At 41.0% G+C, this 15285-nt stretch overlaps 1 protein-coding gene across 2 annotated transcripts in view; it reads right to left on the reverse strand.

Annotated features, from left to right (window-relative positions):
• Nucleotides 1-14017, reverse strand: part of gabrb4 (gamma-aminobutyric acid type A receptor subunit beta4) — a 69148-nt gene extending 55131 nt beyond the window's left edge. For both annotated transcript variants that reach the window (XM_023275410.3, XM_023275408.3), the window contains exons 1-2: nucleotides 12589-14017; nucleotides 10640-10734 (exon numbers count right to left, since the gene is read on the reverse strand). In XM_023275410.3, coding sequence (XP_023131178.1) covers nucleotides 10640-10734; nucleotides 12589-12668 — 175 coding nt within the window. In that variant the 5' untranslated portion in view covers nucleotides 12669-14017. The remainder of the gene's footprint in view (nucleotides 1-10639; nucleotides 10735-12588) is intronic.
• Between the last annotated feature and the right edge of the window lie 1268 nt (nucleotides 14018-15285).

Raw genomic sequence — 15285 nt, forward strand, 5'->3', positions numbered from 1 at the left:
CACATGTTTGGACAAAAATGTACCTTTTATTTGTGTTTAAAACAACTGTATCTGATGCTTTTGCTAACTTTTTTGTGCTATTATTAGAGATATACTTTTGGAGACTCGCTCTGTGGAAAATAAGAGCAAAATACTGAGTATGGCAACAGGATCTTCTATGCAGAAGCAACAAATTGTGCAACTTTGGGTGGGTGATGTGTAGTATCCTGGTTAAACAATTTTGAAATGAAAATTGATATACGTTGACTTTCACTACGACTGATTAGTTGACACTGACTTACCACCACACAGACACACCTAGTGTTTTATTAAAAACCTACCAGAACAGCTAAGAGATTTTCTTTCCTGCATGATAAAAAGAGAAAGATATATGTGTCCTTTAATCAATTAAAGAGCTTCAAGTCCTTTGCTGACTGATTTCCCATTTAAAGTTGCATGTAGAGCAACTTGCAGTTTTATGCAATCACATTAAACACAGTGGTATGTACTTTACGCTGATAGCCCTTCCCATTTAATGGTGGACATCGTGATTTTCATTTGTAGCAGTAAAGTAAAGTAAAATTCTAACTCTTAAGGTTACATATTGCATATATTTTGGTGCATTGACTGCTACTATGCATTTCTTGAGCCTCGTCTGATGTGCTGAAGTATTGTCTACACTGGGCTGGGCATGTAAAAATACATTGTCTCTATAATTACAAGCTCATCCCAAAGTCACCATTTGAAAAGTGCTTGCCTCAGAGTATCCCCTGGACATTTGCTGACTATGTTTAGTGGGTGGACTTTCAACTTCACTCAATGCTTATCATGATCAGCACTTGTATTTGAACACAGACTGTGTCGTTCCTAGCCAGCCATTTACAGTCTATTTTAAATAAATAAAAAATAAAAACAAGCCCATTACAGCCAGTTACACATCTGCAGTATCAGATGTGGTGAAGTACATTTCAAACACAATTGGTTCCTTGCAGTCCAGAAATGTCCTGCACCGACTTAGTGCTCAGCAGGAAGAATGGCATGTTGACAGCATTTGTGATATGTCACCCTTCATGCTTTGTTAATGGTGGAAGCTGAGATCATAAAACCCATTCCCGTGTTGATGACAGCTTGATATGAAACATGTCCTCCAGAAGGACGAATGTGTGAATGAGGTGAGAGCTGAACCGTCTATCTCCTCCAACTGGCTGAGTGTTGGTTTGTTTTTACATTTTTCTTGCTCATATTGATAGCAAGTCAGTGAACTGCTCTTGGTAGAATCTTGAGCAATTCTGGACACTGCTGGTCCATTTTTCAACATGATTCAAGTTAACATGTGCAAATCAATAATGGCTACAGGAGCAGTGTCAGACTACTGTGGCCTTTTTTCTGATCAACAGTGCAGACCCTACTTAGCACAGTCCATGACACCTGCTAGCAGAGGTGCACAGATTCTTACTAGATCACAGGCAGCAAAGACGAAGACATGCATGTAACCACTGATATGTGGACTACAGAACAGCTTTTCCATGACTGCAATACATTTTATGCTGCATGGTGTAAGAAGACCATCTACATATGCTGAGCAGATTTTATGTGCACAATTGTAATGCACAGAAAATAAAGTGGTTATGTACGGTAAGTAGAAGAGATGCACAATTTATCTGCAGGAACTGAAATATTAGGAATAACATCAAGAATATTAGGAATTATAACAATTTTCTTGCAAATGCTGTTATTTACAGAAAATATTCAAATACTCTGGTCACTACAAGGTAACACCAATATTTGTAAATGTACTGAGAGACTGGTTAATAATTAAACAGGCCTTTTATGAAAATGATTTAGCTAGGCTATGTATTTCATTACTCTACTTAATATATTTATTCCGATACACTTTATGGGTCATCACTTTTATGAAAGCCACTTCATCATACAGCATTTGAGGCCACTTGTCCGAGAAACTGCAACGCATGTTTCAAAGGGTTTGCAGATACCAAGGTGTTATACGGGATAGGCCGCATTTGTAGTCGAGATTTTATTGAAGTGGCCGACAGCTTGACAGAGCAATAATCATTTGATGCAGGGACATGCAAGGTCTGAAGCACTCTTGAAGGCCTTCATGTGTGCGCATGCATGCGAGGCTGCGTAAATGAGAGAAGCAATATGAAAAGGTGAGATATGAGATGGAAGAACAAGGCAGAGAATATGAACAAACATTTTCTGCAGAAAGATACGAAATTGCTTTCTAATGGGCGCATTGCTGTGACTGATTGTGATTACTCACCTATTTGTTCACATACATTGTTGCCACATACAGTACATATTGCTGAAGGCCAGACCAATGTGAGGATCAACTGTGTGGTAAATCAGTGCACCTCTGATAATTCTGTTTTTTCCGAATGTGGAGCCAAACGCTCCTTGAAGTGCATGAAAATGAAAGAAAATGTCAATGATAAAATTGCCAACAAAAACTACAAGAAACCTGTGTTCTACACAATTTCTTGGCAATCTGCATGCATGTAACAGAGTGACACTGCTGCACACAGGTGGCATATTCATTACAATCCAACAACTGCAAGCACCACCACTGATGATTTAAAGGCTTCTGTGCATCACTGAGAAGGTTGTACTCTTTGAGGAGTCTGACTTAGGGCTGCATCAACTTCAAATTGAATTGGAAATTTTTAAATTTTTTTTTTCTTTGGGGGGGGGGGGGGCTTTTTAACCTTTATTATAGTTGATTGTGGGGAGAAGAATGGGGGAAGAAGAAGCAGAAAATGACCATGGGGCGGACTCGAACTCATGGACTATAGCACCTGTTTATGGGCCGCCTGCTCAATCAGTTGAGCTACTGGGGCGCCCAAATTAGCCATTTTAAACTCAAATTTCTATTAGCAAATCATAAAGGCTGCAATTTAGGATATATGTTATGTAGTGAATCTCGGCTAGAGTTTCACTGCTGTGTCAGTGGTTTAATGCCATGTGGTTGTGACAGTTTTGGAGCTGCCTTATGTGGTAATGCTCCATCACATTTTAAAACTGTTACAGAACGAATATTGAACTGGTGTTTGACTGTACATAATCACAAATTAAATGTCAACCTCTGTTATAAAGGTCTTAGTTAAATAATTTCCTAAACTGTATGTTTGATCATAACTCTTTTGCATCTCTGCATTAACAGCTCTGTGCAGCTGTGCAGCTCATGGTCGTCTGCAGTATGGGATGGTTCAGAAATGTGTCCTTCAGCATCCAACAGTCATCTTCTTCAGGCCCCCCTTCACTATCTGAACTGCTTATTCTACGGAACCTTTAGGTCCAAGGTGAATTGGAGCTGTGCCCACATGACATACGCCACTCTGTTGAATGAACTTATTACAAAGGTCATAGTTGAATGTTTTCCTATTATCTGTCAAAATATTATCAGGCAGGCTGTGGACTCTAAAACTTGCTGTGATGGCACCTGCAATTCACTCTGAGTGAGCATCAACAATTCGAGGGACAGATGAGGAACATCTCCCTTATAAATGGACTTCAAAATGCAAGTCAAGTCAGAGACAATTTGGCCTCTCCTGGGCGTGTAAAAGGTTGGAGGAGCTATTTTTTGATTTGCTGAATACTGGGAACAGGATTTCAATTTGGTCTCCTATTTTCTTGTTATACTGGGCCACATGTAGAGACCAAGAAAGAGGCAAGGATTTTCTGATCAGGTATCCAGATGATTCCAGTGAATTTGCTCCATAATTTCTGATTAATTGTGGGGTAGGAGAAAATCATTGTTCAGACGATGTTTATGCCAACATAACACATATAGTAATGGCCAACAAAGTGTTAATCCACCATCTAAACCGCTGTGAAAGCTTACACGAGTTTCCAACAAAAAAAACAATCAATCAATCAAACTTTATTTATATAGCACTTTTCATACAATTAAAATGCAACAACATTTAAAAACATTAAAACAAGAAAACCCATCCCTCTTCCCCTCCATATAGTTCACACACACACACACACACACACACACACACACACACACACACACACACACACACACACACACACACACACACACACACACACACACTCTCTCAACACTGACAGTAGGGAGACATGGCAGTGACGATCGTGGAAACCGCCACCACTGGGGCCGTCCACACTGGGAGGAGTCGCAGGAGGCCATGACCGCCAGGGGCACCAGCACCCCCAGCAGCAGACTGGATACAGCCCCCAGTGTGGACAACACCCCCGAGGAAACACTGCAGTTAAAAAACTAAAACTTTAAAGTATAAGATAGAATGATAGAATAAAAGGCCTGATGTAAGATGAGTAAAAGGGCAAAAAGTTAAAAGAGTAAAAATACATAAGATAATAAATAAATAATGATAAGAAGAATTTAAAAGGTCAGTTGAAAACCTGATTAAAACAAAACAAAAACAAAAACAAATTAAAAAAAGCACACAGTCTAAATGGCACAAATATTGTAGCAAGTATGCATAGAAAGCAGCCTAGTCTATGTACAATGCCCTTACTCACTGTGTACATAATGATGTACTGGTGCACTTGGATGAGAGGATCCACTGCTCTATCCTACCCGAGGCCATCCATAGGATGCAATGTCTCTCAAACACATCAAATATTTTACAGCCTGTATCATAAAAGTGTGTTCACAGAGTCAACGACCAATGGGGTTTTCTGTAACATGAAGCACTGCACTGACACACGCTGGAGGTGGCATCAGGTGGTTATTGGGATGTCTGCATCATACAGTAATAACCAAGCAGTGGCTATGAATAGATTGTCATCAGTCCTTCGGGTGCATCATATTAGATTTTGCATCTTTGGGAATCAGGTAGTACAGCAGAGTCACTGGTAGAAAAGGTATGTAGAATTTGGCATAATACTTTAAAATGTACAAAAGTGACCTGAACTCAAACAGGGTCCTGGGCCTGCCGTGTTCTTTGATGGTTACGATTTTCTACAAGCCCACTGTGATGATTGTGTTGTCCCACAGTCACCCGATGAAAGTGAAATATTTCTCCTTTTTCCAGGCAAAGCCCAGTGTCTAAAAGACTCTTCAGCACCTGTTTCAGGTTTGTACGGTGCTCTGCCACTGTATCAGTGGTTATTAAAATGCTGTAAGGGTGCAAAGGCACATGAGAAATACCATGCAACAGAGTCCATTGTTCACTGGAAAATGGAGCCGACTGCTACAGACACGACATCAAAGGTGGCCAAACATGGTCCATGGAAAACCAACAATCTGTTTTCGTCCCCATGTGATACTTTATGTCTTACCAATGAGTTCTTTCATTCAGGGTGCAGAGTGCTAATCAGTGGGATGGTTCTTTGATTTGTTGGAAAACCTGCAGACTGTTGGTTTTCTGGGGGCACACGATTGGCTACTTCTGCACTAAGTGGTTACATCCTTGTGCTTTTGAAAGTGCTCGGGCTCACTGATCACTGATATGATGGGCGCTGCCAACTTGGGTAAATGCAAAGGCCCAATGAACCAGATTTAGCGCAAATGTTCCATCTCCTCCTTTGCGTCTCTCCTCATGTCAGCCATGTCAGAAGGGATCAGAGGATGCCTTATGTCACGTCTGACACAAGTAAAAGCTCTGAGGATGGTCTCCAGGGACTGCAACTTCACTTTAATGAAACTGTGAGTGCCCAGATCCTGCTTCAGTCTTTGCATATAGTGGCGCACTGGCAACTGGCTGAAACATCCAAAGAAGCGACCATTAGTATGAGTCCAGGCTCGTATGTGTGCATCAGCCTGAATGGGGAGTGGATGAAAATGGTAACAAAAATCCTCTAAAATCTAATGATGCAGAACATTTTCAGTTGCCCCTGAATATTTCAGGTTGCTGAATAATGTCAAGCATTTCCTTGAAAGTTAGAGATGGGGACTCAACAGAAGGCACAGCATCATCATTAAACCTTCAGACCATCCTGCCTCAGAGCATGTCATCATACACGACACAACAGTGCAGCTTTGCCACTTCCTTACTTGCTGGAAAGGCAGCAAACTTTGAAACTCTGGTCTACGATGCAGACTTCAGCCCCACCTCATCTGTAGTCCCATTAGCAAGAATACTGTGTCCCATTTTCTTATACTCTTTCTAAGCTTTAGTTCTCTCCACAAATCTCCTGACTCTCCCAAACTGGGCCATGTTGCTTTGAGGTCTATCTTGCCATCCATCTTAAGACGTCCTCGCTCATCCTCTTAAATCATTTGCCTATTCAGCTGACACAACCAGCAAAACCATCAGCTAAACCAAACTACTCAAAGCTGTACTCTCTAGGATCCCCATAATTATTTTTTTTTTTATTTGAAGACACATCAAATTTACCACGTAATCTGTATTGTAATATAAGAACCAGCTCACTGGAAGATGCAGCACGAGTACAACAATACTGCATGAGAGGAACTTTGTTTGATAATCATGTAGATTTTGCTTTCATGCAGGACCCATTCCTTTAAAAAGCATTTGCCCATTTGCTGCTTAGTTAAACCTAGTTAGAATTTCATTAAAAGTAAGTAAACAGAACTAGCATACAAAAGGCATTAGCGAGAACATGAAAGTGAATGAGAAAGTGGAACTAAAATGGGGTTCATCCTTATTTCATTATGGTTCAATATTAAATGGGAGAAGATAAACCTCATCAACACCGAAGCAGCAAGCGTGCAAGTACTGGTGACAGGCACTGCTGAAATGTGATTGGTTAGTGACGCAATCAGCCATGCATTTTTAAACGTGACTTCAGTTAGTTTGGTCAGGAAATGGGTTTTCGCCCTAACCAGAGATCAACATACATTCTCAGAAGTAAACCTGAAGACGTCATGTTGATGACAAAGGCAGAGTACAATGCAAATACATTCTTGCTCCTATGACAGCCCATCTGTCACTTCAGGTATTAGAGAGTGGTAGTATTTGTAGTAGTAAGATGCATCAGTTTTAAATTCACACTTTCATATCTCCTCACGAACAATGTAAGTACAGAGTATCCTAGTGCCATAGCAAAAACATTGAGTAATCCTCAAAGTTAAACCTTTGTAATACATCATTCAGATCACGTGGACGATGTTGTTTATGATTCACTTCTGTGACCAAAGGCTGTTTTTGAAGGTGTTACAACCAAAGGCTACAATCTTAAGAGTAGACATCATTTATAATTAATGCATCAGGCAGAAAAAAATAACAAAAATCCACCAGCTTTTCTGTAATATATTTTTGAAAAAAAATAGATTTGCAGGAAAATTTCAATGTAGATCCCTTCTAAAATCCTGAATGATGGTTTAGCTGCCATTTCATTTGGGTTTCTACACTATTTGAGAGCTTTTCTCTCGAATTCCAGTTCAGCTCACAGATCAATGGGAAGAAGAGGGCAGAGTCGGAACAGAGGGACAGCAGAACAGGATTTTCATCTGGATGTGCTGCTTGTAAGCCCACTACACATGAGTAAAACCATACGGCATCACTCTTACCGATCTCTCTCTGGCCATTCATGCAGCCTTTTTCCATTTATGTGCACCTTTGGGCTAGTTTTTTATTTCAAATACGGGTGTTGGCCAAGCTGTTCAGAGCCACAGCCAGTGCCTAGCATTGTGCCAAATTAAAACCCTCTTTGTTGAATCTGGAGTGTTGAAGGTCGTCAGCAGTTGTGTCACGGCAGAAGTAGCTGACTGATGTTGGAAATATCAAGACATGATGGACTACAGCTCCCTGGCCTGAGGGTAAAGCACAGTTACTCTCTGCTTGGGATACTCTCTCTTTAAAACTTGCTCGACCCGCTCCAGCACATTCACAGCCTGCTAGACAATAGCAGCCGAGAATCAACAAATCTTTGAGAAACCGATACATACACAGATATTATTAATCGTTTACTGTTAAACCAGAAATAAGGAGAATTCCTTGTTTATTCCCTTTTGCTGTTTGATCTAAAATGTCACAGTTGTGCAAAGGTGAAAAGATATTTGTGTACACCGAGAAGTCAGAGCTGGATTTCTCTCCTTTCTCTTTTGCAGATTAAGTCATTTTTACACAGAAATATACAATGTGCATGTACCTTTCAGCTGATCTTTTGCACATAATCAATGTACGGTAATTTTAGTAACTCATTGTGAACAAGATGTGTGTTTTGAATTGCTCTATTATGAGAAAGTGAGATCATTTTTAGACACATATTGGCTGCTTGTTCATCAGATCTACATGTTCAATCCAGCTTTTTGTATTCTTTGACTTTTACCAACTATCTCATCCACAATATGTCTTGGTCTCATTTCATTCTTGTTCTGTCTAGAAATGATGAGATACAAAACAGCTGTTGGTGAGGAGGACAATAAAGATGAGTTCAAACCAGAAAAAAACATTCTTTGAAGTATTTCAGATTTGTTCAAATTGCTGCCAACTGTTATGAAAGCACTAATTGAAACACCAGAGAGAAAACACAAAGACTTGGCATTTGCAAGCACCAACCACACAGCTATGGAGCTACATAAATGGGCCAGAGGAATGTGTGAATATGTTGCAGAAACATTGACTTTGAAACACTGTTTGTTTGCATTTGAGTGTTATTTAATATTTTTAAAAGGGACTGGGGCTCTCATCCTGATAATTCCCAAACTGAAATTGGCTGCAAATGGAAAATTAAATGCGAAATGTCCCAAACTACTGTTGAGCATTCTAAGCTTGTTTCAACAATCAGAAACAAAGTGAAATGACATTTCTTTACTGCTCGCTCTCATTTCTTTCCACTGAATCTATAAAACAGCTCTGGAATGGCAGCACTCCAAAACACAGAACGAAGACTTAACCTCAACTATAACATATTTTTACAATGGCTAACATCAGGCTAACGCATCTTGGCACATAAGCCTTCATCAGAGCATCTGCTTTTGGCAGAGCACCCAACCAGAGGAAGGTTATATGAGGAGGCGCACCTGCTATATGTTTTTCACTGCTTGCTCTCATTCTCACCAAGTATGACGTAGTCGTAGGACTGACAAGCTGCTGCCTGCAGCGTATTTAAAAAAGGTAGGGGTAAATAATATACACTTAATAAGCACAATTTAGATTGCATCTGCTAAATATAATAATTGCCAGCCAAATAAAGCCAACAAAATGTAAACTGATTCAGTTCCACATTTGAAATTCACTGGAAACTATTTCAATATTTCTGAAATGTTTTAGCATTACAAAGACCAAACTGTCACATGCAGCATTCTTGTATCATGAAATCACTGCATGATTTTGTTTAATGCAGCATTTTCTGTTCATTATTTTTACACATAACCGGCTGCTTTGAATATTCACATATTTTGTATTTAGGTTATATTGTCCCTGTCGACCATTTATTATTAAAGTTTATTTTTTCATTAAGTTCAAAGTCAGGTCTATCATTGCTGACTTGGCTAAACTGTACACATAAGCCATTATTGCACTCATTAATGTACTTGAAAGGATAACATCCTCAATACTATCTTAGTGCAGATGGTCATATACTGTGACCCCCTGTAAAAATCTTAGAAACTAATAGAGGACAGAATTTCAACTATCTGTGGATGAGAATGGGACAGCTTTGCAAGCATGAATATTTTGGAGCATGTTAATATGTTTCCAGATACTGTTGATTTTCAGTGAAGAAACACTTGCAAAATTTGTTGATGACAGACATTCTGTTGTGTCATTTGCTCTTGTTAAATTGATATCCCACTCCAGTAACATGCCCGGGGAGCCTGCTTTGCTCTTTGGTTTTTTTTGGGGTTTTTTTGGACAGTAATAAGCAGCCACACAGGCTTTTTGTGAATACAGAGTTTTCAAATGTGTATACCAGAAATAATAAAACAGGTGCTGAAATGAGTCAGGACATCATGGACACTGTATTGAATTAGAGTCTTCACTATACCTGTCAGTCAGTGTCGAGATATAACGTCATTAGTTGGTAGCCCCACATGCTAATGTCAACACAATTAAACAGGAACCATCCTTTATTTTATTAATTCTGCACACTGTAGCTACAGGTGCCACACTTAATTAGCAAATATTGATTTTTCTCTTCTAAATATGTTTCTGTAATTAAATTATTGTCAATAAGCTAGTTTACGATTCAAATATACAGCTATTTTTAAGCTGCTTATCCTATACTGTTGTTAAATAACAAAAGATTAGAAAACAGTAAAACAATCAACTCAAACAGCATTCATGAATGACTCCTCCCTAACAATGCTGTCTATTTTCAGCAATTATCACATAGACATCATTCTAATGAGCTGATGCACAATTTCTAATAAAAGTTAATGGGGCAAATGTATGAGGCAATGTAACACAAAGAAGCCATAAAGCATGTCTAATCAGAAAAGTATATAAAAATCAATACATTGCCCCTGTTACATTTTTAAAAACATAGTGTTTGACTGCTCTTCTCCATGTGTGCCCTACTTCTGGAGGAGCAGCCATCTTCGATATGTGAATAGATGCATAGTAATGACATGGTAGCAGTCACTTCAAAGCTCTCCTCCTATATTTCACCACAGGCCAACTCTTCGACAGATTTCAGAGGGATGACTCACAAATATCATCACCCCCCAAACCTTGACTCGTAAATACCCTCGACAACGCAGCCTGAGCTCCCCAAAACGAGATGCAATCGCAGCACGTACCTCCAAAATCAGGCCTTAAACGGATGTCATATCCCTTCAGCAACTTGTCCACGGTAGTCTTGGCCACAGACATTCCGGAGCTTCCAGTGGAGGAGCTGAGGGCACAAACCACAAGAGGCATTCATAAGCAACAAAAATAGGACTGTCTGATACTTTTGTCACAGACATTTTGTGTCTCCACAGCACACCTACTGAAAATGATTACTGCACGTACTCTGTGTTCTCAGCATTAATGACATGAATGCTGCCTTTGAGGAGGAAGCCTTTACGTCAACATGGTGAGGCTTTGACAGGGGGAAGTGGGGATTTAGGATGCATTAAACAACACCTAACACACAAATAAATCCATCCATGCATGCTTCCCACTTCCTCCAAAGAAAGCGTTAATTCATCAGATGTTCCATAGCCAGTCTTAGTGAGCCTCAGTTTTAATTTCACATCGTCGACTGTCACCACCTAGCAATTAGAATAAAATTTTAATTGATGACCACACTGAGGAATTAGATCTGGTGGATGCATTTTTGTGTGTGGCAGCTTCAGGTGCATCATATTGAAAACACTTGTGTTGTTGTCATGGCAAAGGTTTAAATATGTGCCTTGTGCGTTTAATTCCCTCTTTCTTCCCCACCTACGGCATATTAATCTGATCATCTGGGGGTGCTGACGCCACTCCTTCAAAACAGTGATTCTTTGGCTCTCTATCAGCAAGAAGCCCAGACTCTGGTGTGCATTTAAATAAGCGCAGGGTTATAACACAGCCTCCCATCATGCTGTCAGTGGCCTCGTCGGTCTGAGCCTGGAGACAGACAATCCCCAGGAGGAACGTATGGCCCGTTCTAGTCTGACTGACACCTATAACATTGGTGCCGTGACCTGCATCACCTGACTGAGACCAGCTCTCCAGCTGAGGTACCTTGTTACAGCGGGGAGGGAAGGTGCAGAACGAGCACGAAGAAGGGAGACGAGGGGGAGGAAGTGGGCTGAAATTGCTCCCTTGGTGGGAGCACTAGCCCTGGGCTCAGCCTGGGAAGCACTGTTCAATTAGCTCATAGGTAGTGCAGCTGTTCATCAAGCTGGCCGCTTCCACGACTTGTGGGTTTGACACCTGAGAGCATCATAATGAGGGAATATGAATGACATCTGGAACACAAGCAGGATTACACTTATTTTCATTGGTTACTGGGGGGGAATGGAATAAAGAAAAAAAAGTGCAGCCCAGCTTTCAGCAAGCACTTCAGTCTCAAGAGGTTGCTGCAGACTATAAGGCCACAAGGGATATACATGAGTGGCTTTAGCATCAAAACAATAACTGATCAGGAGACTGTGCAGTGATTTATGCTGTAAACACTAAATAGCCTAAACGGCAGCTTATTTCTGACAATCCTCAGAAGATCACAACCTGCTGGGTTGAGATGTTGCCCAGTTTTGTGAATAAAACGGGCCAATTAAGATGACGATATGAATGAGAATACCGGGTAAATAAGTAGGGCTGCAGGCCGAGTGGCATCTGGAATGTAGACTCATACATGTAGCTGCTCATCACAGCGTGATCCATCGATGATCGGTTGATTGATCCGATCATCTAATCACACTGGAGCCCAAAGAGGGTTGTGATTTCAGGAAAGGATCGCAGTGAAACTCCGACACACGCGCACACACACACACACACGCACACGCACACACACACGTATATCTGGGGTTTGATATCGGGAGTAGGTTACGTTTCACAATAGGCTCCGCCGCGTGCACGCGCATATTTTTACGCTCGCGCGCGTCACAGCAGCATCTAATGGGGAATATATCGGCAGCGATGCCCCTAATAAGTAGGCCTGGGTACCCCGTTAATGCGATTTGCCACATCTCAGCCCTTTATTGACCGGTTATCACGTCTACTGGTGTGAAAGCTTTTTCCTTTTTTTCTTTCCTCCTCTAAGCGACGTTTTTCTTACCTTTGAACAAAGCATACGAAGGACAAAGCCGCCAGAGCAGAGAAAATTCCACATAATTTATCTTCTTGACGACCCAACATCTCCACAAATCCTGGTATTTAGTTTCTATAATCCAACCAGTCCTGTGGTCCTCCCCGAAAATGCACAAAGTAAAAAAAAAATTGGCAATTCAAAAAAAGAATTGCCTTTTAAAAATGCAGTGTAAACTAGCCTACATCTACGCATGCGATGTCTTCATTAAAACAGGCTTCTTGATTTGTATTCTTTATTTATTTATTTTTTTAAATCTCGTAATTGGCCCCCACTGTTTGTTCCCCAGCTATGGAAATCCGTGCAGGTCACAGAGCCCCTCGACCAACACCAGAAGATCAGACATCTTGCTCAAAAATTTAAAAATAAAAAAAGCACACACAATACTTTTTAAAAAGTGATGACAAGTGCTCTTCCCCTTAAAAAACAAACAAACACTGGCATGAATGAGTGAGCAGCAGCCTCGCTAAAGATCAAATTGGTGGATGAAATTTCCCAGTCCAAATCTGCAGAAGAGGCATGGTTCCAGCGAGGCTCCGGCGCCCAGACTATTCCACAACGTGATGTTGTTAAAAGATATTTGTTTGAGCTGGAAACGCTGGTCGGCTGAAGGGGAGCGGTGGGTTCAAAAAAAAGAAAAATGAAATCTTCATTCCGTGTTGTTTTTTTTTTTCTTTACCCCAGGTTGCTGCTGCTGCTGCTGATGATGATGTAGATCAGCGCAAAGTCACTGAGGGGAAAATGCACATTGAAAAAGCACTGGGTAATATCTGATGCAGACGTCAGAGCAGGCTATATCACTCCTCTGGTGAAAAAAAAATTAGATGCCGGAGAAATATGGATGGCCCTTGATACGCCAATGCATGTATCACAGCGTCAGACTACATGTCAAAGATGCAAACCTATTTGAAAAGTCCACTTGCCTCCGCTGCCCAACGTTAAATGGCGTTAGGAGCGCGTTAATGTGGTCCGGTCCTCTTCTCCTGGAGACACTGAACCAGTGTCCAAAGAGACATGGTGATGATGATGGTGATGATGATGAGGGAATCTCGTCTCCTTCGAGCCTTCCGATTCTTTTTTCTCTAGTTGAAATTAAAATAATGTCCTGCTGGGGGGGAGAAGGGGGGGACACCTAAGGTGAATTCCTTAGCGACAGGCGGTTCATGCGCTCAATTGTCTGTCTATTCTCTCTGAAGCCCATTAGGATGCTGGGAGTGTGTGCCGGTGCGTTTTCATGCATTTCTTCCACTTTGCCACTTTTTTTTTTAAACACACACGCAGAGGCACGCACCTACACACACAGTCACACATTCAGCCGCACGCGTGCGCGCGCAAACAACACGCACACGCGCAATCTCTGTTTATTTATTTAATTCCTCACCACGGAGCCGGACTCGCTCTTGTTTTTTTTTTTTGCGATTGGAACCATAAACATGCTTACTGGAAATTGGCAACAACGCGCACATCACAATTGAAGAATCACACAGAGCTTGTGTTTTATACAGAGGAGGAGGTTTTCTTCAGGGATCTCTGTGCTGTCCAGTTGCTAAGCAACCCAGCCAGCACTGATGCAGTTGTGGTGATTCGAAGGCTATGCGCAAAGGCTCATTTAAAGGAGTAGACCGAGTGCTGTCACCACTGTGGTGTCAGTGGGACAAAAGCAGACAGCAGCTGATGTACCATGGAGCCATTTCTGTTAGGACAGAAGAGGGGAAACGCCATTTACAATAATGCATGGAGAAGAAATGTGGCGTGTCAGGGGCAGCTTATCACACTCTACTTTTGCTTCATCATCATTGTCCTGCTCCTCATCATCACCCCCATCATCATCATCATTGTCAGGGCCATGAGCACTGTGACAGATCAGACTATAGCTTCACTTTTTTTTTTTTTTTTTTTAAATTTGGAAACATAGCAACAGACATTTGTTGCTATTTTATATCTTCTGCTGTCCTCCATAATGAGGAAAATGCACTTTCCCCTCCCAAAGCTAATGTCACAGCTGTAAACAAAAAGTATATTAGGCGGAAAAGAGGAAAAAATAACTTTGGTTTGACTTCCTGGTGTTGTTTTCAGGTTTATATGTCACCTTAATGCAAATAAAGCAGACAAATTATACACATTTGTTTCTATCTTTGGACAAGACATGGCCTATTAATAATTGGACAAAATGTGGACATTTGAAATTGCAATTACATACTGTACATCAAAGACGAGCACCATGACTGACCGAGACCCGGCACCCAAGGGTGGGCAATTAACATACCAAGACTCATGCATGGCTTTCACAGTTCATACTTGTTGCATCACAGGAGTTAATAGTCATAATTGACAGCTAAAAATGTGGTGTTTGAATCGGTGAACTGACTGAAAGTTCAGTTGTGGTATTGGAAATGTTAGTTTGACCCAAAAAACAAAACAAACAAAACTCAGGCGTTCCAGTAGCCAAGTGGTTAGGGATCATACCACATGGGCACAAATGCTCTGAGCGGTGATTCCCAGCTGGCCGGACCATTTGCTGCGTGCCATTCCCCTCCTCTCATTCCCCATGTTTCCTGTCTCTCTACACTGCCTGTATTGAATAAAGGCAAAATCCTCCCCAAAAATGCATAAATAAATAAATAAATAAAATCTTAACTCAAGGTCTGAGATGCAGTAGAAAACTCA

The sequence above is a fragment of the Amphiprion ocellaris genome, chromosome 14, assembly GCF_022539595.1.
Source record: "Amphiprion ocellaris isolate individual 3 ecotype Okinawa chromosome 14, ASM2253959v1, whole genome shotgun sequence".
NCBI classification, from domain to species: Eukaryota; Metazoa; Chordata; class Actinopteri; family Pomacentridae; genus Amphiprion; species Amphiprion ocellaris.